The sequence below is a fragment of the Mauremys mutica genome, chromosome 10 (assembly GCF_020497125.1).
Source record: "Mauremys mutica isolate MM-2020 ecotype Southern chromosome 10, ASM2049712v1, whole genome shotgun sequence".
Lineage (NCBI taxonomy): Eukaryota > Metazoa > Chordata > Testudines > Geoemydidae > Mauremys > Mauremys mutica.
The window spans coordinates 61,502,892-61,530,241 of record NC_059081.1 but is presented as its reverse complement, the minus strand read 5'-3'; the positions used below and the strand labels follow the sequence as shown (position 1 = coordinate 61,530,241).

The window sequence follows — 27,350 nt, the reverse complement described above, 5'->3', positions numbered from 1 at the left end:
TGGCAGTGGCAATTGCATTGGATGCATTTGGAACCGTGCTAAATCCTGCATACTAAAGGTTATGGATTGCTTATGATCAGATCTCAATAGTTTAAGGCCAGATCATGATGATGGGTGATATGGGGGCTTCTCCTGACTCTTAATGTTCCGAAGACGCAATTTACAAATGAAATGTAAAGACTTACAAGTCACACCTTAAAACAAACATAAGTTTGGGCAGCGGCGTTCCTACGGGGAGAAGAGCTAATTAGTGCCACCTTCTGCTGCTGAGCCTGGTGACAGACGTGTCTCACTGTAAATTAATGCCTGACATTGGAAGGGCTGTGCTCTAGGGAACCCGCAGGAGTCAGTCTTACTTACACCATTTGGTGATGGACTTTAGAAACCAAACACAGGAGTGAGGACTGATTGGCTGGTAGTGAAGACAAACTTACAATAAAATTACATTGATGTGCTGTGGGAAAATGGCAACAAAGTCTGATTTTAAAATGCTTATAAATGTGGTGTGGAGGAAAGGCTCTGGGATCTCTCTGACCAGCCCTGTGATTAAGCGAGAGGAATGGTTTTGTGGTTAAGGACAGCGAAGGACTAGGACTCAAGACATGAGTTCTATTCTTGGTTCTGCCACAGATTTCCTGTGTGACCTTGGAGAAGTCACTTAGCTTCTCTGACCTCAGTTCCCCACCGGTAAGATGGTGCTAATACTATTCCCATTCTCTTGTCCTTTGTCTGTTTGTCTGTTTCCATTGTAAACTCTTTATGCAGAAACTCTTTCTTACCGTGTGTTTGCACAGGACTAAGCACTGAAGGTGGTCAGAAAGTTGAGATTTCTTCCCCAGAAATTTTTTTAAGTTAAAATGAAATTTTTCAGTTCTCATCCATTTTCAACAAAAACTTGATTTTTTTAAAATCCCCCCCCACAAAAAAGTGTTTTGCAAAAACCCCATTTTCTGTCCAAAAAAAAAAAAATTGACCAGCCCTACTAAGCTTACAAGGGGTTCTGATCTACACTGGGGCCTCTGAATACTGCGAGCAATCGGTTTACCTTAGTGACTAAAACAGGTGTTTATTCCACCCCACCCCAACTTTTTCACCCTGCAGTCAACACACCTGGACAAGAGGGAGTTAGAGTCTGTTCTGGTTCAACAGAATTGTTCAACTGCAGACACGCTGTTACTGGTGATGAAGAGACTGAGACTGAAAGACTCTGCTTGGCTTCAAATCTCAGCGAGAGTTTGCAGGACTGTCAGAAATCAATAGAGTTACATTGATTTACGCCTGCTGGGAATCTGGCCCATGTACTTGTTCACTGAGAATGATATGGCGTGACCGAGAAGCCAAGCTGGAAGCCCAAAATGATTTTTAAGAAAGTTGCTTTTGCAGAGTATACCCCTTTAAATACTGCCCTTTAAAGGATTTCATCGCAACCCAGTCTGTAGAGAAATATTTTTAACCCATATTGTTGTGCAGGAAAATACCATTCCAGGTTGATAAAGTAAAGAAGTCCCCTTCTAGCCTGGTTTGTGGAGATAGGAATATCCCATAATTTTTCCCTTCACTCTTGTAGTTACGTACCAACAATGCTGGATTTCTGTCTTTCGTTTATTTGCCTACATGCCTGAAAAAGAATGACAGGGCCAAGTTTCTCCCACCCCCACAGCACCCCTTATGCTTGTTTGTCTTTGGTTTCCATCTGATTTTGTAGCACCCTTCCCCTCCCGCCGCACTCTCTTAGGCCAGGAAAACAAGAAGAGTCAAAGCAGCAGCACCCCTTACTGAAGTGAGAACAGAGATGGCCGTCAGAGATCTCAATCTCTCCTTCAGCCTGCTGGTGCCAACCGTGGGTGGGAAATGAGTGGTTCTGGCTGGTGGGCCAGTGTGGTGTGGGGACCATGAGAAGAGCAGGGCTATGCCTAGCAGAAAGGGAAGCGTAGATGTAAGGCAGTCACTGAGACCATGTCTACGAGCGCAGTTTCCACCCCATGCATATTCAATCTGGCCTTGCAGAGACAGCGAGCAAGATTTTTGAAGTTAATATGGGCTTGCCTTAATTTAAACAAAGGAATGGAACTTAACCTTCTGCAACTGGTTTTGATGAGCAGGGCTTGATTTTACAGATTGTTCTTTCTCCTTTCCTCCTTCTCCAAAAAGCCCCCAGAACGCCAGAGAACTCTCTGCATTTACTGTAATGCTCGTTTATTTCAACACTATGCCATTTAGCTCCCCAGTAACGTCAATTTTTCCTTTGCATGCAATTTTTCACTGCATGTGAGTTTCCTGCTGAGCTCTGTAGGGCTTACTTAGGACAAGATCCGTGTGAATAGGACAATGAGCCATAACCACAGGCTGCCAGAGGTCACTGCCACTGCACTGTTTGGGAAATACTTCTGATTTACATATTCTATGATGGTCATCACAGCTGTGGTAGTCTCCTCACATGTGGGCTGGATCTGGTCTGGCGGTAGAATAAATCCATAGGCACCCTTGTCTCTCAGCTCAAATGTGTAGGAGAATGGAATGCCAATCATGTGAGCCCAGTCCCGCGAGGAGCCAGAGTTCTTGTCTATGAATTTAAAAATACAGGTGAGACAAATGTATTAAGCACCATTCTTTATACATGACCCTGGCCATAGTTTATCCAAAATTGCTACAAGATCCCTGTACCAAGCACTATAATCATACCATAGATAGCCATACTTCACAGTGGGAAAACTTGTTCTAGATGAAGTACTTGATTGCATTAAATATGTTTCTATAGAACTTGCATATGGAAAATACCACTTCATATGAGAGTATTATCCAATAACCAGAGATGCATTAAAGGAATCATATACCTTCTTCTGAAGCCTTTGGCCTTAGCTACTATTGGAGACAAGACATGGGGCTAGATGGACCATGGTTTGTTCTGGTTTTCAATTTCCTTCATTGATACCATTTGGAATTTCCTGCTATATTAATTTTACTGCCAGCCTGAAAAATCCCTGACTGTTCTTTGTGGCCAGACCTCATTGTTCCTCTGCCTTGTGGAGCTCTCTCTCCTACCGCTTTCCATGTAACAACAAACACTGGCCCAAGAGCACACTAATTTCTAAACATGCCAGCGTTGCACAAACAAAACACCTTGTGTGTACACTCAAGACAGTGCAAGGCATGCACTAAAGCACATGCAACTCAAGGTCTGATTAATGCAGGCATTGTGCCTGTGTAATTTACAAACACAAGTGTGTGTGTGTGTTCGTGTTCGCTAGAGCCAGTCAATTTACTCATTGTGAATATTATCTGCTACACCACCCCACCAATGTGACTCAACCCTTATTTGGAGGGAATACCTCTCTGGGTCAAGGGTAACTTGGGTCTCCATGATTTCTACCGAAACTGTCAATCAGACATCATCATCTAGTGCTTGCTGTGGTATGGACACCTGTCCACTGGGAACTAGATTGAGACCAACGTATTTCACACAGAACATCAACCCACCACCAGATGATAATGGCTGATAGTTACTATAGACCTAATCTGGATTTGAACTGCTGACTCATAGGTATGGTGAAGCAGCAAAGAATCCTGTGGCACCTTATAGACTAACAGACGTTTTGCAGCATGAGCTTTCGTGGGTGAATACCCACTTCTTCGGATGCAAGTGGGTATTCACCCACGAAAGCTCATGCTGCAAAACGTCTGTTAGTCTATAAGGTGCCACAGGATTCTTTGCTGCTTCTACAGAACCAGACTAACACGGCTACCCCTCTGATACTTGACAGGTATGGTGAAATCACTTCAGTGAAGTCAATAGGAGTTTTGCCATTGATTCCAAAGGGACCAGGATTTCACTTTATATCACATACCAATCCCCTTGTGTGCCCTGTGATACTCTCATGATGAGTTCTATATAAGAATTAGCATCTGATTGCTCCTCCATGCTGTCAGCTGTTTTTAACATATGAAAGGGCTCCACAATGTATCCCACATTGAAATGGCTGCAACTTAGATACTCATCTAAACCAGCTCCTCCATTATTACTCAAAGTGGAAACACAATGAAACAGCAATATCGAGGAACAAGGCACATGGACTACCTTGCTCGCCCCATGAAAATAGAGAAATCTCAAAACACAAACTTACACAAAACCAAAGAAGTTGGTCCCACTGTAAAATTGGTCCCATGCTTTTCCTTCAGTGCGACTGCTGCTTTCTCTGCAGCTTCCACCTGTACATTTGAAAAGGAAAGAAAGTCTTAACCGGTTCTGTTAACCACATGAACTATTTGGAGTTTCAGGCTTGATTCTGTAGTTCACTGGGTTCAGGTTTGGGCATCAATTATTATTAGTTCAACACCAGAGCTGGTGGGAAAATGTGTCCAGCTAAAAAACACTCCTTTTTTATTGCAATGGTAGGAACCTGTACTACTGGAGACAGAGGATCTGAGTAATATACTTCCACTGTCAACAGAGGTCTGAGTGGTTGTGGCATGGATAGATAGATCACTGTCTATCTACCACTCTATGGTACATATAGGGCCCCCATTACCACAGTATCTGACCTCCGCACAGTCTGTAATGTATTTATCCTCACCACACCCTGGGATGGTAGGGCAGCGCTATTATCCTCATGCTAGAGGGAAAACTGAGCAACAGAGAGGCTAAGTGACTTGCCCAAGATCAGTGAGAAAGCCTGTGGCAGAAGAGGGACTCAAACCCAGCTCTCCCAAGTCCAAGATTAGTGCCATAAATGCTGGACTGTTTTATAAACATGCATTTTACCTGAGTCTATAGGGCCTGGTTTTAAAACACGGAGGGTCTGTCTGCACTGCAATTCATGGGCTGTGGCTGGCCCATGCCAGCTGGCTTGGGCTGCGGGGGCTGTTTGATGGCAGTATGGATGTTCTGGCTCAGGCTGCAGCCCGAGCTCGGGTGCCCTCCCACCTTGCAAGGTCCTAGTGCCCAGGCTCCGGACTGAGCCTGAACACCTCTCTCATGAGGCACTAGGCATTTGTGGGCACAGTCGTGGCAATCATGCAGACAAATGCATTTGCACATAAGACTGCAGGCACATTTTTTGCACGTGGCACTGGATTTTGATGTTTTGAAAAACAGTCCCATCCTGGCAACCCCTCAGTAATCAGATCCCTAATAATCAATTGCTAATTAGTTATGATGAAGGATCAGGATTAGTTCAGCCCAAAAAGACTTGCAGTCATCACACAGCAATGTGCAAGACTGTGAGGTGAGAAGAGAACGCAAACCTGAATGAATAAATTGAAGATTTCAAATGTTTTGCAAACTTCCCATCCCCCTGGAAGCTGCAGTTATTACTGATTTTTTTCCTCTTGATACCTCATCTGTCCCTTCAGACAAATGCCGAGTCAATACCAATAAATACTCTAATTTCTATGGTAAATACAACAGTACCACAGAGAGGCAAAGGGGGACTGAGTACAATATTACATAGACATGAGATCAATCTTAAGCACAAAGATGACGATCAAGATGTACAGAGTTCATGCAAGCGTAATCCTTTACACTGACATGCAGCATGGTTCCGTTGCCTTACCAAATCCTGGTGGTTACTTGCCAAATCGGTTTTGTAACCGTAAGGAGTGAGAATGTACTGTCCATAAGAGTGGATAGTCAAGAAGCACAAAACATCGCTTTTCCTTTCTTCTATAAATCTGGCCACAGCTTTAGTCTCGGGTTCTGATTCTGGCCCTGTTCCACAGAAAGTGAGGCTGCTGCAGTTATGAGACGCGCCAATACCTGTACAGGAATTAAAAAACAACGCTAAGCAGAGATGTTCACAAAACCCAATTTTGAGAGCATGGCGGCATTTCCATTATAGTCTTAAAATGGGAGGACTAGATGGCTCAGAGGGGTCTGGTAACATTGTGACTGAATGCACCCGGTATTCACACCCTACACACTAGTGTAATCATCTTTGTAGAAAATATGCCTTGTGAGGCCTCACTTGAAAACAAATGACTCGCATGTCAGTTAATATCCTGGTGAAATGTGTGTAGCACCATAAAGTTATGAAATCCCCCTGTATGATGTTAAAGGCACATGTTCCAACTCAATAGCCATGTTCAAACTCACCACAAGCACAAACATTAGCAGTTAGATAATGGACTACTATTACTATCAGCAACCAATGTAGAATATCAGGGTTAGAAGGGACCTCAGGAGGTCATCTAGTCCAGCCCCCTGCTCACGGCAGGACCAATCCCCAGACAGATTTTTGCCCCAGATCCCTAAGTGGCCCCCTCAGGGACTGAACTCACAACCCTGGGTTTAGCAGGCCAATGCTCAAACCACTGAGCATCCCACCCTCCTTCATAGAATTGGAGGCATAGTTATTTAAGTAAACAAAATTATTTTTGTGCTTGAAAAAACAAATGCCAGGCTGCGTCCAGGTTGAAAATCAGGATCTTAATATTTTTGCAAATGAGATTTCTATTTATAAGCATTTCTTGAAGAAATCAAAAATGTGTGTTCCCTTGCAGCCTTTGGAATACAAGATACACACAGCTCAGATGACGGTCTGTTGTTCTTGCTTCTCATGCCTTGCTATCTATTCATGTCTCAAAATCTGAAATACTTGGAACTTACTGCCCCAGGAGCCATTGAAGTTGCGGTTAAGATCTGTTCCAAAGCAGGTGCCATTTACATGTGCAGAGCGGGATTTTCTCCACAGACGTTCCTGAGCAGAAATGGTTTCAGTTATGTAATAATACAGCGTACTGGGAGATTAGAGATTAAAGTACTATAGCACAGAGGTTCTCAACTGGGGGTCTACGAGCCATTTCAAGGCCCTGTGGCCAGAGCCCAAGCTCCAGTGCCCTCCGCAGGACTGAAGCCGGGTGGCGCAGGGCCGAATCCTGGAGATCCAAACCCTGGTGCTCCCTATGGGGCAGAAGCCCTGAGCCCATGGGCAGAGTTGGGGACATGGAGGGCATTCCCCCGCCCAAACTGCAGTGCAAGAGCATGGCAGTCCCAGGGGCAGCTCCACACCTCCTCCTCCCCGCCCCCTGGCCAGGTCAGAGGTGGGAAGCCGGACAGTGCAGGGCAGCTGCTGGTCTGGCTCGTGCCACAGAGCAGGCAGCAGCAGCGTTCCCTCCTCTCCTGCTGGTCCCCCGGGTTGAAGCTGCTCCTCAGCTCCCAGACCCCTTTGCTGCCGCAGAGGCAGCCGATAAGAGCTGCCTGGGTGGGGAGACCTGACTCCATGGCTGGCAAACCCCTCTGGGAACAGGGACCGCAGGGGAGCCCTCCCAGCACACAGCCCCTAATACCCCTCCCTACACCCTGAGCTACCCCCTGCCTGCACACAGACCCAGCTACCCCCTCGCTGCCCCCTGAGCTATCCCCTCCCTGTACACAGCCCCTAGCTACCCCTCGCTGCCCCCTGAGAATACCCTCCCTGTACACAGCCCCTAGCTACCCCCTCCCTACACCCTGAGCAATCCCCTCCCTGTACACAGCCCCTAGCTACCCCCTCGCTGCCCCCTGAGAATCCCCTCCCTGTACACAGCCCCTAGCTACCCCCTCCCTGCCCCCTGAGAATCCCCTCCCTGTACACAGCCCCTAGCTACCCCCTCCCTGCCCCCTGAGAATCCCCTCCCTGTACACAGCCCCTAGCTACCCCCTCCCTGCCCCCTGAGAATCCCCTCCCTGTACACAGCCCCTAGCTACCCCCTCCCTGCCCCCTGAGAATCCCCTCCCTGTACACAGCCCCTAGCTACCCCCTCGCTGCCCCCTGAGAATCCCCTCCCTGTACACAGCCCCTAGCTACCCCTCCCTGCCCCCTGAGAATCCCCTCCCTGTACACGGCCCCTAGCTACCCCTCGCTGCCCCCTGAGAATCCCCTCCCTGTACACGGCCCCTAGCTACACCCTCCCTGCCCCCTGAGAATCCCCTCCCTGTACACAGCCCCTAGCTACCCCTCACTGCCCCCTGAGAATCCCCTCCCTGTACACGGCCCCTAGCTACCCCCTCCCTGCCCCCTGAGAATCCCCTCCCTGTACACAGCCCCTAGCTACCCCTCGCTGCCCCCTGAGAATCCCCTCCCTGTACACAGCCCCTAGCTACCCCCTCCCTGCCCCCTGAGAATCCTCTCCCTGTACACGGCCCCTAGCTACCCCTCCCTGCCCCCTGAGAATCCCCTCCCTGTACACAGCCCCTAGCTACCCCTCGCTGCCCCCTGAGAATCCCCTCCCTGTACACAGCTCCTAGCTACCCCCTCCCTGCCCCCGGAGAATCCCCTCCCTGTACACGGCCCCTAGCTACCCCCTCTCTGCCCCCTGAGAATCCCCTCCCTGTACACGGCCCCTAGCTACCCCCTCCCTGCCCCCTGAGAATCCCCTCCCTGTACACAGCCCCTAGCTACCCCCTCCCTGCCCCCTGAGAATCCCCTCCCTGTACACAGCCCCTAGCTACCCCCTCCCTGCCTCCTGAGAATCCTCTCCCTGTACACGGCCCCTAGTTACCCCCTCCCTGCCCCCTGAGAATCCCCTCCCTGTACACAGCCCCTAGCTACCCCCTCCCTGCCCCCTGAGAATCCCCTCCCTGTACACAGCCCCTAGCTACCCCCTCCCTGCCCCCTGAGAATCCCCTCCCTGTACACAGCCCCTAGCTACCCTCTCGCTGCCCCCTGAGAATCCCCTCCCTGTACACAGCCCCTAGCTACCCCCTCCCTGCCCCCTGAGAATCCCCTCCCTGTACACAGCCCCTAGCTACCCCCTCGCTGCCCCCTGAGAATCCCCTCCCTGTACACAGCCCCTAGCTACCCCTCGCTGCCCCCTGAGAATCCCCTCCCTGTACACGGCCCCTAGCTACCCCTCCCTACACCCTGAGCTACCCCCCTGCCTGCACACAGACCCAGCTACCCCCTCGCTGCCCCCTGAGAATCCCCTCCCTGTACACAGCCCCTAGTTACCCCCTCCCTACACCCTGAGCAATCCCCCGCCTGCACCCTAAGCTGTTTTCAAACTTTTTGAGCTAAGCCCCCCACCTTTGACTTACAATTTTTGGTTCTGCCCCACCCCCACCCCCAACCCAGACAGGCTGGGTGGCCTGCTGAGGTGAGTCAGGGGGTGCAGGTGGCGCTCCCTCCCTGGACCCCACCATGAAGAGTTGGCTTGAGCCCCGCTGGCCCTTGCCCCCCAAAATAGAAGTCAAACTACTACAAGGCCCTTCCCCATGGGGCCCTGCAGTTTTTATATCATGCTGATGGGGGCTTCAGACAGAAAAAGGTTGAGACCCCCTGCGATAGCAGGTACAGCTTTAGTTCACATCCCTGCATGCCTAGTAGCACTTGGATTCAATGCCACTACTGCGTGCAGTACATTTCTAGACGTCGACTATGCCAGGTTGTAGGACTTCTTCCCTGGCACTCCCCTACATTAGCGCAGGGGTCCCAGCTTAAAAGACAGCCCCAGATTTAGGGGGTACCTCAGTGTCCAAGAATGATTATAATGGAATCCAGGTTGTGGCTCAGATTCAATAAACTCAGCTGATTTTTTTGTTGTTGTCAGCCAATCTCCTCATTACACTTCAATTCGGTGCCTCCCACCCCCATGGACTGCCCCTTTCCCAGTTTAGCAGCTGAGTTCAAACTCACACTATGCCCTGCCTGTGTGCACTTCTCCACTGACTAACCAGGCAAGGGAGTACAAGAATTGGAGCGCTCCAAATCCTGATGTTGCCCGATCTGGTGACGTTCGATTTGGAAGGCACGAGGCTTAATACAGACTCAACTCAATGGGGAGACAGACGGGTACCACATAGAGGCAGATGGGACTACAGGGATCCCAACATTAGGATCCCAACAGTATCTCCATGCTAATATAATGGGGAGATGGGAAAATGGGAAATGGCTGTGCCTCAGATGCCAGTGATGGCGCTGTCCGTTTCTCCTGCTGGTGTTACTGATGCATGAGTTGAGATACAAGGAAGTGAGGGGTGAAGATTGCAACACATTGTGTTCTTTTCCCCACGCAGTTAAGCTCAAGACCAAGTTAAAAACACCGTAGAAGAACTGAACATTTCTGGTGGAGGGCAGGACACCTACCCTGCATACAGAGGTTAACTTTAGTTTTCTGAAAAAATGCCTCCCCCATCTTCCCTTGTGTCTGGAAACCCACCCCAACCCTGAAGAGAAGTTCCTGGTATCTTCGACAGCATCCCCTGGCAACTCTCCGATCAGCGCATATCTTCAGCCTGAAAGAGAATATTGACGGCAACTTCCAGGGAGTCACTGGGGCTGATCAGTAACAAACACCTTTACACTGCAAAGGTGCTTGATGCTGAAGTCTGCCCAAGAAGCTGCGTAGGAGTTCTAGTCAACAGCCTCCTGGGCAGCCAAGAAGCAGATAGATGGGTGGGATGTTGCAAAAGGCCACACTGAGCTCTCAGGACATTTTTGTCGGGGGAAAATTGTGGGTGACAAAACCCACCATGTACGGTTTGGCAATAGATTCTTTTGAAAACTTTGAGATGTTAATTTAAGATCTGCTGAGGCCCCAGTAAAGATTACTTGGAAAAAATGCAGGATTAGAAGGAGCTTCCAGACTCAAAGTAGCATTAAAGATAGTGGTACAATGTGACACTGTCCAAGGTACTCCTGCAGAGAAGTGAAGGATTCTTAAAAGAACAGCTGCAGTCCAGACTGCTGAAAACTAGCAGGCCTTGGCCTCTGCATAGTTTTGGTGCTAGAAAGATGTGGATTTTTCCCTCAGAAAAACTACCTTCCCTTCCTAATAAAGGAAGCTGCAAAATTCACATTTGGATACCATTTTTGTACCAGAAATGAATATAAATACAGTGTACATCTATCTTTATAATCCAGTTACTGGATTTTCATAACTTACTGTTGTCCAGGAATAGATATAACCATCGATATTGAGAACTGGCAGGATATATACGTCCAAGTTCTGCAGGAAGCTTTTTATCTTTGGGTCAGTTTTGTAATTCTGCAAAATCTGAGAAGAAAAAGTGCAAGAGACTAGCACCAGATCGTCTGGTACAAACCAATCACTGGACAGGAATTCATTTAGAATTAGCATAGAATGGTTGGTCATCCTAGAATACTTCCTTGGGAAGAGACTCTACCTGCCCACCAAATGCACCTTCAAAGGCATTTCAAAAGTGATAATATTTCAGATTACATTTATACTGCAGTCTAAAGGTAATAAAAGGTAATAATTGGAGATATACCAATCTCCTAGAACTGGAAGGGACCTGCCTTCACTAGCAGGACCAATTTTTGCCCCAGATCCCTAAGTGGCCTCCTCAAGGATTGAACTCACAACCCTGGGTTTAGCAGGCCAATGCTCAAACCACTGAGCTATCCCTCCCCCCATCTACATTGGTACTATCTTGCATTGTTGTGAGGTGCATAGATACCGCAGGGAGAAGCACAGTAGGAGAGAGAGATCCTATACATATGGAACACCACTGTACAAAATCTTCTAGCTCTTTACTCTTGGGATCAGAAATGGAAAATTGTTCCAGATTTCACAGTAGCTTTGTGATGCACCAAGAGCATGATTCAAAGCACACTGACCTCAACGGCAGGCTTCTCACTGACTTCAATGTGCTTTGTATCAGGCCCAGGCTGAGGATGCAATGTGCCAAATGCTTTCACTTGTTACTTCCCAAGCCCTGGATTGAACTTGGGTCTCCAGATGTGATTGTGTAATGCACTAATTCAAAGTATAATCTGTCTGTAAAGAGATAGTTTAACAATTTCTCATAAGTAGAGGAAGAGCACTGAGGAATCCAAACGATCTGCAAATTTTATACTGAAATGGGAAAAGGACTCACTTCTTTCACAAACCACTGGCAAAAGGCAGGAGAGATCCATTCTCTGGCATGAATCCCACAGTCCATCCAAATAATCTTCTTGGCCTTATTTGATGGTTGACTTATCTGGGGAGTGTAAAAGTGATCAGTAGGAAAACTGTTATGTTAAAATAAAAGAGCCTAGCATATTCTAGTATGTGAAGTATGATCCTTGATATACTGCTTAGCCATGTGAGATGCTTACTATTACAGACTTCATTATGACCAGCTTTCCTTCCTAATAACCCAATCTCTGCATCATCCCAGGCCAAGAATCTTAAAGTGTGCGTTGAACAAAGAGTACCAATAAAGCTGCTTCTAATTCTTATATGGCTGCCTTCACTTATATTAATCATTCCCTGGGCTGATCTAATTTTGAGGTTCTTTTCTTTGGAAGGGGAAAAGCAGAAAGAAAGATAAACCAATTTTTCTCAGCAATGGAGACAGATCTTATGAGAACTGTCATGAAATAGCCAAGATAGAAAGGTCACAGATTATAGAGATTAGTGAAAAACAAAAACCCTCCACCACACACAACTATAGCAAACATAGTTACACAGGTTGACTATGGTATATTATTAGGGCTGTCAATTAATTGCAGTTAACTCAAGTGATTAACTCAAAACAAATTAACTTGATTTAAAAAATTAATCATGATAATCGCAGTTTTAATCACACTGCTAAACAATAATAGAATGCCAAATGAGATTTATTAAATATTATATTTCAAAACAGGATTTTAGCCAAATCTGGTGTCTTCACGATATAACAGTGGTCTCAAAGACTGATGGCAATTGTCAATACAAAAGATAGCAAACTTCTGTAGTGTTTTGTCTAGGAGCTAAAACCTCTCCTGTTATTTCATCGTACCTGGATAAGAATCTTTTTAGAGAAGGTTTGAACCTTGACATTTTCCCTCATCATTTTATGGAGATGCTCTTTATTTATCTTAACAACACTTTCCCCACTCACCTTCAGATAATACATTGACCGGTTCTCATATGTCATTCCTAGAGAATGCTGTGTCACCAACTCACTGTTGCTCTCCTTTATCTGGTACATCCAGTGATAAATCTGAAATAGTCACAGAGAATTGTTGCTCTAAACAGGGAGTTTCCTTCTTCTCCCCCCACCCCCCACCTCCAAACAGCAAATGTTTTATGTTTCTTAGATACACAGTATATGCCTCGGAGCATATTTCAGGCTGTGATATTACTTAGCACTGTTCAAGACCAAATAATAGGGGAAGACATTTCACTTACATCAAATTAAATACAAAGTAATACATTGCAGAGGTGGGCATCAAAAAGCACTGCCCAGGACTCCTTCAGGAGCCAATTCAATGCTCCAACCCCATCAGGAGCCTCTCTGTTGACTTCCCGAGGATTTACATGATGAAGTCAAATCCTAAGACTATCACTGGGGTGATCCATGAGTCAGATGACTATTAGTTTTTCCACATTTCAGGTCAGTAGCAGTTCCCAAAGCAAAACTATACAAATGCTTACAGTAAACAGAGCGTATGCCTAGAAGAGGAATTACCACAAAGCTCTCTCTTTGTGTGTGTCGTCTAAATCGACTGTGAAATATATAAATGAGAACAACAGTCTAGCTGTCTTGGCTCGCCACTCTCACCACATTCAAATCTCTTCTAAAGGCTCACTTCTTCCATAGAAGGGAACAGAACCAAAAGTGAAAAAAAAAATTCAAGTTATTCCTTCCTCTGGCTTTCCCAGGGCATCCCCTCTTCTCTGTTTCTATCTGTTATGTTACAAGCTTACTGGAATGTTCATCGTTTCATGTCTTGGTCAGTGCTGAGCACAATGTCAATGCTTACATAAATAACAGTGAAGAGGCATAACAACTGGATATTCAAATACTCAAAATATGGACTAAAAGCAGCAAACAATGGGTTGAAGCCTATAGATGCTACCTAGGAGGGAAGAGATCATGTTCAACAAGGGGAAAAAGAGTCCACAGAAGGACAGTAGCTAAATGCATGAATTCTTCACACAGAGCATTTACGTTATAGAGATTAAGAAACAAAGAGTGAAATTCTGCCTCGACTGACCTCAAAGACAAAACTCCCATTAAATTCAACAAGCTAGGATTTCATGCAAAAGACTTGAAGAAAGCCAGATCCTGCAATGAGCTCCAAGCAGGCGGACTGCTAAGTCACACTGACTTCTATGGAGCTCTCTGCAAACAAACACAGGAGAGTTCACATAGAACTCCCTGCAGGAGTAACACCTAAATGGTAGACTTGGTTTCCTTCTTACCTCTTCCATTGGATGATATACAGTGTAGGAATAGCCCTCTGGAACCCTCCAGTGACTGCCGCCCTTCCTTGGCATGCTACTGTCCAGCTGTTCTTGTACATCACGTATTAGGACCCTGAAGAAAAAATGAGAGAAAGATTAAAGTTCCCTAAACAACTGAAGAATAACTTTTAGCATCATCCTTAAATCAAAAACATGGCCTTTACACCACGGTCTACCTCAAATCTCTTGCTCATCAAGCCACTAGATACGGCAATAATAATAATTGTAATAGAACAGGTCAATGTGTTCTGAATATTGAGATTTTTAAAATTTTAATTAAAAAAAAAATCACATGTTGACCCATCCCCCATCCTCAACCCTGCCTCTCACCCCCCAAAATAGCCCCGAAAATGTTCAGGTTTTTTCCTCACCAGTTATAAGCACTGGTTAAAATTTGTCAATGATAAAAAAAATCAAGTTAAAGGTTTGTCATTTTGAAAAAAAAAGTAAGGATTTTCAAAACACTTCACACTTTTTTTTACAAATTGGGAAGATCTCCCAATGGTGCTTTATTTGTAGGTTTGCAAACATTGTCTTTGTCCTGGAAAATAGATGCTCCAGCAGGATAGCCGTAAATTAATTCTGAATCTGCTTCATCATGGGCCTGCTTCAGTGACTGCTGAGGTCAATGAAAGTCTCCCACTGGCTCCATTGGGCACTGGATCAAGCCCTGTGCTTTTAGTAGGGCAACCCAGCCATGTGCAACACTGTTCTAAATCTGTGCTTGAAGCAAATGCTCAGGATAAGACAATTGCAAAAGCAGTGCAAGTTCACATGTTAATGTCATGCATTGAGACTGCTAGTAGGCTACTCTGCTGTCTCAAGCACTGACCGGCATTTCTGAAAGGCTGCCCTTTTAACTTCTGAGAGTGCTCTCAGCTGAGTTTCAATTTGAGCTTTCTCACCTCTGTGTCTCAAGGTAAAATGTAAGCAGTGCAAACTCACAAGAACAGACACACACACACAAAAAGAGCTCATCACAGCTCCTGTGAACTGAAATTTCTGAGTTTAACGCAGCTTGAATATTTGATGACCCTAATATAATATGCCATTTATGTCTTCAGTTATCGTATTGCCTTCCTTGTATGCCACCCACCTTCTTAGAGGGACTTCTACTCAAAATCTGTATACAGAAATTAACTATCATTCTATTTTTCACCTCTAAAGGACAGAGAATCAAATTTTTAGTCCGCCCTTCCACTCGGCCTCCCTTTTGTGCCCCTCAAAATAGAGGCACAAATCATTATGAGTGCAAACATAGAGTCCAGTTTTAAAATATCTGGGCCACGATATTATTTCAATTAGACTGCAAACACCTATCTCAGATGCTAGATAGTTTATAGAGGTCTGTCGCATCTTAGGCATATTTAACATGCGCGATTTCAGCTTTACGCGGTCGGCAAAAACAAGAAAAATAAAACAAAAAAAAGAGAAAAATAACAATTTAAATACTGTTTCTGTAGTCCACGTGATTCCACCCACCATTACACTCAATGTAATTTTGACTATACACAATTTTCGCTTTACGCACTGACTGCGGAACGTAACCCCAGCATAAGATGAGACAGACCTGTATACTGGCATCCCTATCCCATATTTCTCCACCTGTTGTTGACAGGGCATCAACATTAATTACTTACTAAAGAGAATTCATTAGGGAGGGTATCAGATATCAGGTTTAACGGTGAATTGTCTTGCTTGTCATAGCTTCAGAATGGACCTTAATCCTCTTTCAAGGTATCTTTTATTAGTGAATGTCACTACAGCTGGGCTGTATTCAATATGTCTAGTAGTCATTTGCCATCCTAGCACTGGATAGCTGCAGAGCTTTAATTTTCATATGAAACATTATAGCTGGTGGGTTGGGTTTTTAAATTTTGTATGTGATGTGTGATAATTTGGGGACTATATCTTTGTCCAGTTATGAATCCCATTTGGTTTTATGAACACTAGTTGTACAGGTGACAGTCATTGTGACTAGGGGTATGTCTACACTGCAATTAGACAACTACACCTGGCCTGTGCCAGCAGACTTGAGCTCATGGGACTTGGGCTGTGAGGCTGTTTAATTGCAGTGTAGACTTCAGGGCTTGGGGCTGAAGCCCAGGCTCTAGGACCATGGGAAGTGGGAGGGCTGCAGCTGGCACAGGCCACCTATGGGTTTTTAATTGCAGTGTAGATATACTTCAGATCATCCATTTGGTGGCAGGAACCTGGCACGTAGTGAGAAGCCATGTCTGGAAAGGTATGACCAGGCAATCAAGGCAGCATCAGCACCGAATGGCTCTCACCTACTGGAACAATGGAGTTTTTCCCAAAAGGGCCTTTGCTTTTGAATGGATCATCTCTTCAGAGAAATCTGTTTGGGGAGAAAGGAGGGATCTGCAGTTTCTTCCACTGACCACCTGGGTCCGGAGCCAAAGGGAGCCAGTCCATCACAAACAGCAAAAGACATAGCTGGAGAAGTGGAGGCAGAAGGGACATTGTCTCCCTTCAAGGACAACAACCAATCCCAAGGACTGTCAGGAGTGGAGAGGTCCCTGATGGGGGAAGATTGCATTCAGGGGTTTATGTTTTTGCATAGATCTGTAACTCTCCTGTGCTGTCTAAGAGTAAAGTGTGTGCATGTAAGAAGTTCCCTTTCAAAGCCCATGTTCCTTACTTTACCTACCACACTGTCGCTGGGGAGTTAAACTAGAAATTAGAGTGCCCACAGGAGTGAAGCTCTGGAGGAGCATGCACAGGCCATTGAGGAGGCTTAGGAGCTCAAATCACTGGATTCAGGGGCTAGGTCAGCTGGACCACAGACTCCCTCATCCCAAGAAAAGGAAGGCAGACAGGGAATTTGCAACCCAGGAGTGTGCAGACGCATAGGAAGATACAGTATCTGGACTCTGCCTAGACCCAGCTGGCTTGGACACACATAGGAGCCAAAGGCTGGATCCAATTAACACAGTCTGGTGACTCTGGGGCGGATTGGGGGAAATTAGCCATGTCCATGGTAGGGAGGATGGTCCTTGAAGCCAATGGAGTCATTCAGTATGCAAGAGGATCCCTATCAGGCAATTAGTGGACATACTCATAAGATATCAAATGCTGATTTAAGCTGCCTTTCAGCTCCTGTAAACTGGAGGCTGGAACCCTGACATGCAGTTCTTCTCCAGCCTGGATATCTTCAGACAGCAGTGGCTTCCACAAATCCAGCTGGAGAGAAAGAATGGGAACACAAAATTTCTGTTTCCATTGCTAAAAAATCTAATTAAGCTATATTAGCTATGGATGAATAAGAGGAAGCAATCATTCCTAATGCTCTCCGCCCATGCCTGCCCAATCATCAACTCTCTACCCAGTTGCTCCCAGAGCATACCTCTGGAATATAGCCTGTGATTTTCTGGACATGGGACATCAGTTGTGGCCAGTTGTTTCACAGGCCACATATGGGAGGGTGGGAAATCTCATAATTTCCTATGACCACATAAGGACAAGGCTCAATCCAGCCCTTTATTAGTAAAGATCTTAGGTATAAGCTTTTTCCGGCTTGCTTTTTCCTTAATTTCTATCCAAAGTTAAATACAAATCTGTTCCGTAGAACTAACTTTGCATCAGCTTTCTTGTAAACATCGTCAGCATCACTCACCAGCAAGGTGTCACAAAGCTGCTGAAGTTGCTTTACGTTCTCAGATGTTTGTGGCAAGACTCGCAAAACCTGGTCCCTGGAAATTAAAAGTAAAAAAATGAGCCTAGCATCTGTTGAAAATTTCCACCTTTCCCCTAGGCCTAAAGAGTTGTTTTGTTATGCAGAAGGAAGTTAGCTCATCTAACCGAGTCCTATTTCATTGAGAACATGACTGACTGATGAATTAATGTGGGAAGCGGCTGCCAGTACATCCCTCGGCCCACGCCGCTTCCAGCAGCTCCCATGGGCCTGGAGCAGCGAACCGCAGCCACTGGGAGCCGCGATCGGCCGAACCTGCAGACGCGGCAGGTACACAAACCGGCTGGGCCCACCAGGGGCTTTCCCTGCACAAGCGGTGGAACAAGTTTGGGAACCACTGCTTTAGATATATGTAGGATCAAGTTCTGTAGATTCTTTGGGTATCTCAGTAGGGCCCTACATTACCTTTACTTATTTGCCAGTGCCCTGATGTTTCAAACACTTAAGCACAGGAGCAATTTTATTTCATCGTATCAGCTTCTTTGAAGCCAGTGACATTGCTCACATGATTAAACCCTTAAGTATGTGCAGGACTGGGGCCTAATAAAGTTGGTAATAATATACAGTGAGCTATTTCATCAACTTTGAGCTTTTTCTGTTCATGAATCACCCACAAATAGACTTAGTGTTTTGCATATTTATTCGTTATTCAAAATTGCTTGACAAAAATTTTATGCAAACCTCTTTTTAGCCAATAAAATTTTGCAAACTACTTGCTGTACGTTTGACTATTCATTATTTGTGGCCTAAGACAGGTCACCTAAATTACATGGTAGTGCTCCTGCTCCCTGATTGGTAGACTGAAACTTATAAACAAGAATATCTACTTTAAAAAAAATCAGTGATTTCAAGATGGCTGGATGAAAACTTCCTGTCTGGAGATGTATTTGCTGAGTATTCCTGAGACTTTCACCTTCTGAAAATGTTTATCTGAAAAAAAAATATTGAAGATTTACAGAGAACGAATAAAAAAGGCTACAAACACAGTTGAAGCAAATGTGTGGTTTCTATTCAAACAAATCTTCCTACATACTTTTTTCTGGAGTATTAACGCAGATCAGCTTTGTAGTCCTTTAGCAAGCAGATGTGGAATTTCAAATTGCATAAGAGTTTTTAAAAGCAATAAATGAAAGGTTGTGATGCGAGAATGTGCCATCATCACTGGGAGTGGATTTTCATGATTACATTGCATTAGATATCCAAAGGTGAGCTAGTATCTTTAGAAGAGAGCTGTTGTCACTGCTATGAAATCAGAGTGGTACCAGAAATATTTCTATTTCTTAGCAACCACTGGTTTACAATCGTCTCCCCTGATTTCAATGAGCTTTGGATCAAGTTCTTATAGTACATGTATGGTCAGGAAAGAATTTAAATGCAAAGATTCTACTATAATGGAAATTTATCACAACAGCTTTGTGTAGCAAATCATTTATGATCACCAATATAATGTATGCTCATTGCATGAGCAATAATTGCTAATTGGGAGTGCAAATGCCCATCGCAAATGTACAATATCAGCTCAATATACATGCAAATCAAATTAGCTAACTCTCCCATTAGCCACTGGAAAAAAATATAGGAAACGTTTAAAAATCCCTGAGCTTTTAAAAATATGATGCTTGCTGATTAGCTGAAACACAAAACAGGTCCGTTTCCTCTAACAATTCGAATTAGCTGTTTATTACCCATACCAGGGGAAAGTGTTGTGCTGTTGCACTTTTGTCCATTAGGCAAAATGATAGCACTTGCATTGCTAACTATTTGACATAACCACAGTAAATGTCGATGCAAGAGAACCTCGTAGATATAGGATTAATGCCTCCCAGTCTGAAAATGAATCTCTCAGCTGCAGTTGGGAGTTTATTTTCCATAAAGGCTTTGGCTTGCTTTGCTCTTTGTCTATCAGAAAAGAAACAATATCCTGTAATGCTTTTCTGTTCCCATTGACATTATGTATTAATTGCACCAAATGAAAGAAATGCCAGACAATCAGATTGCTGCCAGATGGCCGGCTCTTATTTACTGATAAAACCTTTTACAATGGCCAACGTGGAGGCAGATAATTTTTAACAGTATGCTAATATTACAAAGATTGTGCCCATTTATGATTATGGACTAGGTTTCTCAATTATAGAAGTGCAAAGTCGATCCACCCAGCCAATCAAGAACAGTTTTTCAATAATAAAAACACAATGAAGCATCCTCATTATGCTAAACCAATAGTGCCTGTGTAAGCTGTGTTCTGACTGGCTGGTCAGAATTCCTACTTTTTATAATATAGTATGTGGCAAATTAAGATAAAGTAACATATCCTTGTTGGCCTTTTCCAGAATTATTTCAAATAATGTCCCTTTATTTAAGTAGCATCCTGCTCCCAACTCAAAACACAGGTTGGCTGGGCTGGGCTGGGCTGGCTTTAATAATTCTATTCAAAGACTGGGGCCAGACCCAAACCCAGTTTAGCTGGGAGCTCAATCCCAGTCAGCAATTAGACCCCAAGGTGCTAGGTCCATTGCCAAAGAGCCAAGCACACTGAATGCTATGGGGGGGCTTTCCATTGAATTCAACAGGCCCTGGGCCTGGAGATATATAGTCAGTCTCTAAAAGGGGAAGAAGGGTCTGTGCCTACTGTGCTGGAGGTTTTATACAGCTAATGGGGGGGGGCAGGAACCTATTTAAATAAGCTGCCCATTGGTTCCACCCCCTGAGCAGATCCCAGTCTTCTGACAGTGCCAGCTGGGGAATCCCTGGGCTATACTTACTGTGGTAAGTTCCAGCACTGGGCTCTGTCTCAAATTGTATCAGTGTAATTCTAGTTATGGAATAAGACATTGATATTTTGCTCTCATCACATCATGTCCCTACCCCAAACCCACAGCAAATCCCAACCTGCTGTAAATCAATCTGTTATTATCTACATAGGACCAGATTTTCAAAGGTCTTTAGATGCTTAAAGCTGCAGATAGGATTTAAATGGTAGTTAGGTGCCTAGCCTACTTAGGCACTTTTGAAATCCCACTAGGGCACATAAATACCTTTAAAAATCTGACCCCTAGTGCCTAAAGTGTGCTGGGTTCTTGCCAGAACAATAGAAGATTCAGCCGCGGACCCAAAAGAAACCAGATTTTCAACACGAAAATGATGAAAACAGCAAATAAAACAGGGGTTGGCAAGGGGATTTAGGAGTGAGAATGCATTAGTCCTGCAATTGCACTCCCCAGTTGGGGAGGACATGTCTCCTTCATTCCCCCTATGCAGGAAGAGGGAATATGATATAATGGATAATGAGAGCAATGAGAAAACAATTGTGCAGTTGCTTAGGTCTGTTATGAATGGCTCTCCGATTTTTTGGTAAATTGAGATTAGATTCTCTGCTGATTTATACCATGTGAAAACCCTTTAGTTTCTCTGTGTTTGTAAAGAGTGTAAAAAGTACAGCATTTGCCCTCTAGCATTTAGAAGCAAATGCTTCTGAGGCAGCATTAATTCAGGCACTTCCACCTCCCCACTGTGCTACCTTCTCTCCTACCTAGGGGAAATTCCATCAGGGGACTTGCTAGCACTCTGTGTTTGTATTGTGCCTGGCACAATGGCTCAACTCTTGGTTGGACCCTAGGCATCACTGCAATAAACAGAGTTGTTAATAAATAAGAAGTTCCATGGATTACCGGGAACTTTGTCCCCTGCAGGAGCAAATTCCACATAGGATACAATCCGGCCCTCTGCAGGAAATTTTCCTTCTTATTTTAAGCCCAGTTCTTCTAGCTATACCCGCATGTGCGTTTTCGAGAATTTTACCCGAGGTACGAGATGGCATTTCAAAGCTGTATGTCACTCTGTTAGTGTCCACCTCTATAGGCCCTTGCAACTATTTCTCTCTGCTCACAAAGGCGATTCAAGTGAGGTTCTGAAACCTCCAACCCTTCCTCTTAAGGGAACCACAGCTTGTCTCTTTCATATCCCATCTTCTCATGGCTGCAAGTTCAACACTCTAGTAGGAGGTCAGGCCAGCGTGTCAACCCCAATGCTCTTACGTGGGTGGATGGGCTAAACCATGCCCCAGAGCTCCTTCATTCCCCCTCCTGTGCGAGCACCCACTATCTCTCACAACTCTGCAAGACAACACTCCAGAGGTTGCTACAGGTGAATTTTCTCAGAATGTTACAGACTTTCATGGCATTCACAGGCAAAGGTTTTTTTTGGTTTCTGTGGACTTTGCCAGGCCATTTTTGTAAAGACAATAAACAGCATGTATTAAAAATGTCTGCCGCCTTCTAGGAAATACTGCTGTGGAGGAAATCATGCCACTTTTAGTGTGAGGGAGGGGGAACAAAGAAAAGAATGAGGAAAAAATATCGAGTTCAGACTTTTTAAAAAATAAATTGTCAATAGTAAAACAACTTCATGATCTAATTCCCTGAATACTCAAGGTTCAGATCATTGGTATTTGCATATTTTCAGATTTTTCCAAATTTTTCATTCCTTGAACTCTATCTGGTTTTTTTTTTTTTACAGGGATTCCTTTGCTCCCTGATCGTCCAGTCCTCTTCTTTTCACATCTCTTGATACAGATTTTTAATTGGAGTTTAGTGTCGCAAAAGCTTTGGAGACATCATTTTTGCATATCTCCACCCCCTTCCCCTCATTGATTAATGGATTTACTCTTGCTTGATCATTCCCCTCCCCACTCCTGATATATCTGTAGAAGGCATTTTAGTCCCATAAAGCCTGATCTTGGTACTGCAACAACTGGATTTTAGCCAATGGGAGCTGAGCACACTGAGTATCCAAAAGGAGGCACTGTGAACCTTTCATGATTGAGTCCGTAACTTATTTGACTAGAATTAACTCATTCACCATTTTCCTTGCTCTATATTTTCTCTACAAGCCTCAACTATATCCAAGTATTTGGATACGGTGACCCTCATTTTCCGTTTCCAGTACAGGACTGTAACCTCCCGTGTTTCAGCAGTCTGTAACAGACACGCCCGATTTACAGTTCCTTGTTCCTTTCATTACACTGTCTTAGAGGTACTGTAATCTGTTGTGCCTTCATTATGGCGTTTTAGGGTACAGCCCTAAACTGCAGCTCCCTACCAGGTTTTATACTCACCCAACGTATTGCGACCTCAGGCCAATCCTCCCTGGGATCAGGACTCCCAGGAGGCAGAAGACCCCAAGAGATAACTTCATGCTTCTGAAAAGAACCGGACTCTCAGCAGCACGGGGCCATAGAGCAGACAGCTATCTAGACTCCAGTATCAACTGTGCATCAAACTGACTCATGCACAGAAGATGAACCTATTTATAAATTATCTCAGCAGAAATTTACTACAGTTAAATAATTAACTCAGTATCACGATATCATTTTCTATGATGAAACGTGTAAGTTCCCATATAGAGATGGTCCATCTTTGGAGATTGGAAAAAGTTGGAATTATCTGCTCAACTCTTCTTTCCCCTGACGACCTCCACTCATCTGTTAGAAGCAAAGATATTGGTCTATACTGAAATTTACCAGCCTACTAACCCTTCTAGTCCTGAACTTTGTTGCCTGAGATTAAATGAGGCCCTGATGTGAACTAAACTTTTGCAAAATCAACACCACCCAGAGTGTTGCCCTTTTTTATTGCACTACTAAGTAAATTATGCTTTCACCTACATTCCCACCCACCTTCACCCAAAAACTGGCATGATTTCCTCCAAAGCAGAATTGCATAGGCAGAAACAGACTTTTTTTGCACATCATTTTTGTCATTACAAACATCACGAGGCAAAATCTACAGGAACTGAAGAAAATTTTGCCTGTGAACTCCATGAAAGTTTGCAATATTATATAAAAATTAACTTGGAACAATTGAAGGAGGGTTATCTTGTATTTGGTTGAGAGAAATGCTTGTGGGGGGAGGGGGAATGAGGGAACTCCAAGAACATGAGCTTTACTGTTCTGATTGCAATGCTCAGCCAATCAACCCACAAAATCTGTACTGGTGGTGACATAGCATGTTTGCCTTACCTCCTAGCTAAGTGCTGGAGTTGTAACCATCAGAAGAGTAGATTCTAGAGTAGGTAGCGCCTTCTGTTATAGCTCTCCAGAGGAAGCTGACTGAATACCGCAAATTGCAGTAGTATCGCTTATTTCATATTCCAGCTCTCTGCTAATATAACCTACTCTGCATGTCTTTTCTCCTCAGCTGTGTACTGGGCTGGTGCTGTCAGGGTCTTCTCCACAATAACTCCCAAGACCTTTTCCTCATGGTATCAGGCCTGCGAAACCTCAAATCTGCAACACTGGACCATGTGACACGGCATCCAAATTAGGGACAAGACAAACAGGTTCAGAGGGAAAAGACTGAACTGTTGGAAGCTTGTTTTCCTCCTGCTTAAATAAAAAAACAAAACATTAATGAAGTAAACCAAGAGATTTTCTGAAAGTAAATTTCAGCCTAAAGCTGAAGTGTCGTCCTTTAAAAAGGGATATATTTATTCTTTGGTGACATTATTTCTGTTATGTCAATGACTTATCAAGCTAGATGTCGTCATTTTGCCTAACAGGGTAGTAGAGTGGTAGTAGTAGGGTACGCAGTGTAGTGGTAGCCGTGTCGATCCCAGAAGAAGAGCTCTGTGTGGCTTGAAAGCTTGTCTTTCTTACCAACTGAAGTTGGTCCAATAAAAGGGTAGCAGAGTGACAGTCCCTCTCTATCGTTTTGATTCAAATTCCATTGAAGTCAATGGAAAAAGCTGTTGAATTCAATGGGCACCTGTACCAGTAATAATAAACAGCCCTTTACAACGGATATAGAAAATGGACTTTGGTTTGGGCTTTGGGACAAAACTTATTGATAAAAGAGGAGACTTTGTGTTCACTGTACTTTATTTGCTAACAGAGTCTGGTAAAGCTGCATCTCAGTTCAGCAAGGTACTTACGTGTGTGCCTAAATAACAGGGCCGCCCAGAGGGGGGGGGCAAAGGGGGCAATTTGCCCCGGGCCCCGGGCTCCGCAGGGGCCCCCAAGAGAAGAGCGGAGACTCCCGTCTCTGCCCCTCTCCTGGAGCCTCAGCGTCTCCGGCGGGGCCCCTGAGCCCCGCCCCGCTCAGAGACGGTCCCGCCCCGGCCCCAGCCTCTTACCGAGCACGTCTCTGGCGGGGCCTGAGCTCCGTCCCGCTCAGAGACGTGTGGTGAGGGGGCGGGGCTGGGAGCTCCAACGGGGCCTGAGCCCCGCCCCGCTCAGAGCGCCGTGGGGAGGGGGCGGGGCAGCTGTCTCCGCTCGGCGTGGAGCTCCCAGCCCCGCCCCGCTCCCCCCGGCGCTCTGAGCGGGACGGAGCTCAGGCCCCGCCAGAGACGTGCTCGGTAAGAGGCTGGGGCCGGGACGGGGCCGGGGACGGGAGCGGGCCGGGCCGGGCCCGGGCCCGGGGGGGGAGCGGGACCCGCCGCCGCCGCCGAAGCGCCGCCCGGGGTCTTCGGCGGCGGGGGGCCCCTTCTGTTCCGGGACCCGCCGCCTAAGTGCCCGGAAGGCCCGCGGCAGGGACCCCCCCCCGCCACCGAATTACCGCCGAAGACCGGGCTGCGCTTCGGCGGCGGTCCCGCTTCGGCGGTAATTCGGCGGCGGGGGGCTCCCGCCGCGGGTCTTCGGGGCACTTTGGCGGCGGGTCCCGGAACGGAAGGGCCCCCCCGCCGCCGAAGACCCCGGGCCCCCGGAATCCTCTGGGCGGCCCTGCAAAATAAGACTATGAGTAGCACCAATGAAGTTGGGATAAAGATCTTTTGCAAAATGATTCTTCTACAGATGGAAAAATAATCACAGGATGAACAAGTAACTTCAGTATGTCTGTTGCCCTCTTGGACATAAACACAACTCTTGCCTGATGAAGTCAGTTCTTTAGTCTGGTTCTCACTGACAGTTGCTTATCTTTCTAGCACAGCTGGAAGGCAGCTTAATCCACTTATTCCTATCTTGAGTACTAGGTACAATAAGACATGGGATGCTCTGGTTTTAGAAAGAGTCATGAATAAGAACATGCAGTTGTTCTAAATACTAGCATCTCCTTTTGTCCAGTATAATACTTTGGATTTCTTAAGCACATCTTCAGATCACAAAGCATTTTTTCAAAATGAATTTAGCTTCACAACACCCCTTTGAGACGGATATTGCTGCCACTGCTTTAAAGATGAGGAAAACGATATATATATATAGAGAGAGAGCAATAGCAAGTAACTTGCCCAAGGTCATAGAGGTATTCTGCAGCAAAGCTAGGAATAAAACCCAAATCTCCTTACTCCCTGTCACATACTTCCTTAAATATAAGAACCACCTGCTCTTCAGTTGTGGATACAATATATGCCAACTCCAACCAGCTGGCTGCTAAGCCTGTTAGTTTTCCCATACTGGTATCATCTCATGATAAGCTTTTGGCCCAGAGTCAAAGTGATTTTCAGGGTTTGAATGATTCAACCTGCTTGTTATTGTTTCAACCTGGTACTATTCATATGCTCAGCTATTTTCCACTGGGATCTGCATACAGTCTGTTGAGAAACAGCTCAAAAGTTACATATTAATTAAACAGAATAACAGAGAGAGGGCTTGATCCTGCAAGCCTTCTGTACCCAGATTCTGCTGAACAGCACGGGAGTTCTGGGCACTGGGGACTTTAGCTAAAACATTCTCTACACATCCCCCTCCTCAAACACTTGTTCATCATGTCAGGAGTTTCCCTGGTTCCACAGCTTAATTTAACACTGATTTCACCTGAACTGAAATTCAAACAAGAACTACATGGAATTCGGTTGTTTGACATTTTTCTCTTTCTTTCTCATCGTCATCTAGACTGACTGAATTCTTCTCCAGTAAATGCCCCATGCATTGCTGCTGTATAGCACTCATGATGTGTATGTATCTGGGGTGGAATCCTCACTCTGAGGGATCAATACAACAGACTGCTGACTAGTGCGGTTTAAATCCTACTCTCACTGCAGCAAGAAACTAGACTGGGTCTCTCACCTCTATTTCCTCAAACAGATGGTAGGAGCTTCTAAGTACTTTATTTAAATTAGACAATTTTTAAAGAAACTTTTTAAAAAAGACTGTTTTACTGCATTGAAAGCCTATTTTTACTAGTTTTTTTTAAATAATTAACTCTAAGTAAGCCAAGTATTATATTATTACCACAAGCTAAACTGTAAGAGACAACAAATAAGCCATTACTACTCTTTAATGGTTAGGAAACAGCTTACTGCACTGCATTTTAGGATATTCAGCTACATTTATTTTTAAGGGTTTTATTACAAGCAGTAAAATAGTTTATTAACCATTTAACCATAGCACAAATGATTAGATGCACATTTATGCTTGAATAGAAAATAGGGACAAAATCAGAAAGGCTAAGGCACAAAATGACTTACACCTAGTGAGGAACATAAAAAGCAAGAAGAGGTTTTATAAAATATATTAGAAATAAGAGAAAGATGAAGGAAAACGTACGTTCAT

General features: G+C 45.0%; 1 protein-coding gene across 1 annotated transcript; it reads right to left on the bottom strand.

The window, feature by feature from the left end:
• Positions 1-1,859: 1,859 nt before the first annotated feature.
• On the bottom strand, positions 1,860-27,350 carry CPO (carboxypeptidase O). Its single transcript, XM_045032861.1, has 12 exons — positions 27,345-27,350; positions 24,039-24,118; positions 17,789-17,864; positions 17,231-17,355; positions 14,110-14,224; positions 12,803-12,904; positions 11,813-11,917; positions 10,858-10,968; positions 6,602-6,692; positions 5,550-5,752; positions 4,122-4,206; positions 1,860-2,563 (listed from the first exon to the last, which is right to left on the bottom strand). The coding sequence occupies exons 1-12, from the start codon at positions 27,348-27,350 to the stop codon at positions 2,301-2,303; spliced, it is 1,362 nt and encodes a 453-aa protein (XP_044888796.1). The 3' UTR covers positions 1,860-2,300.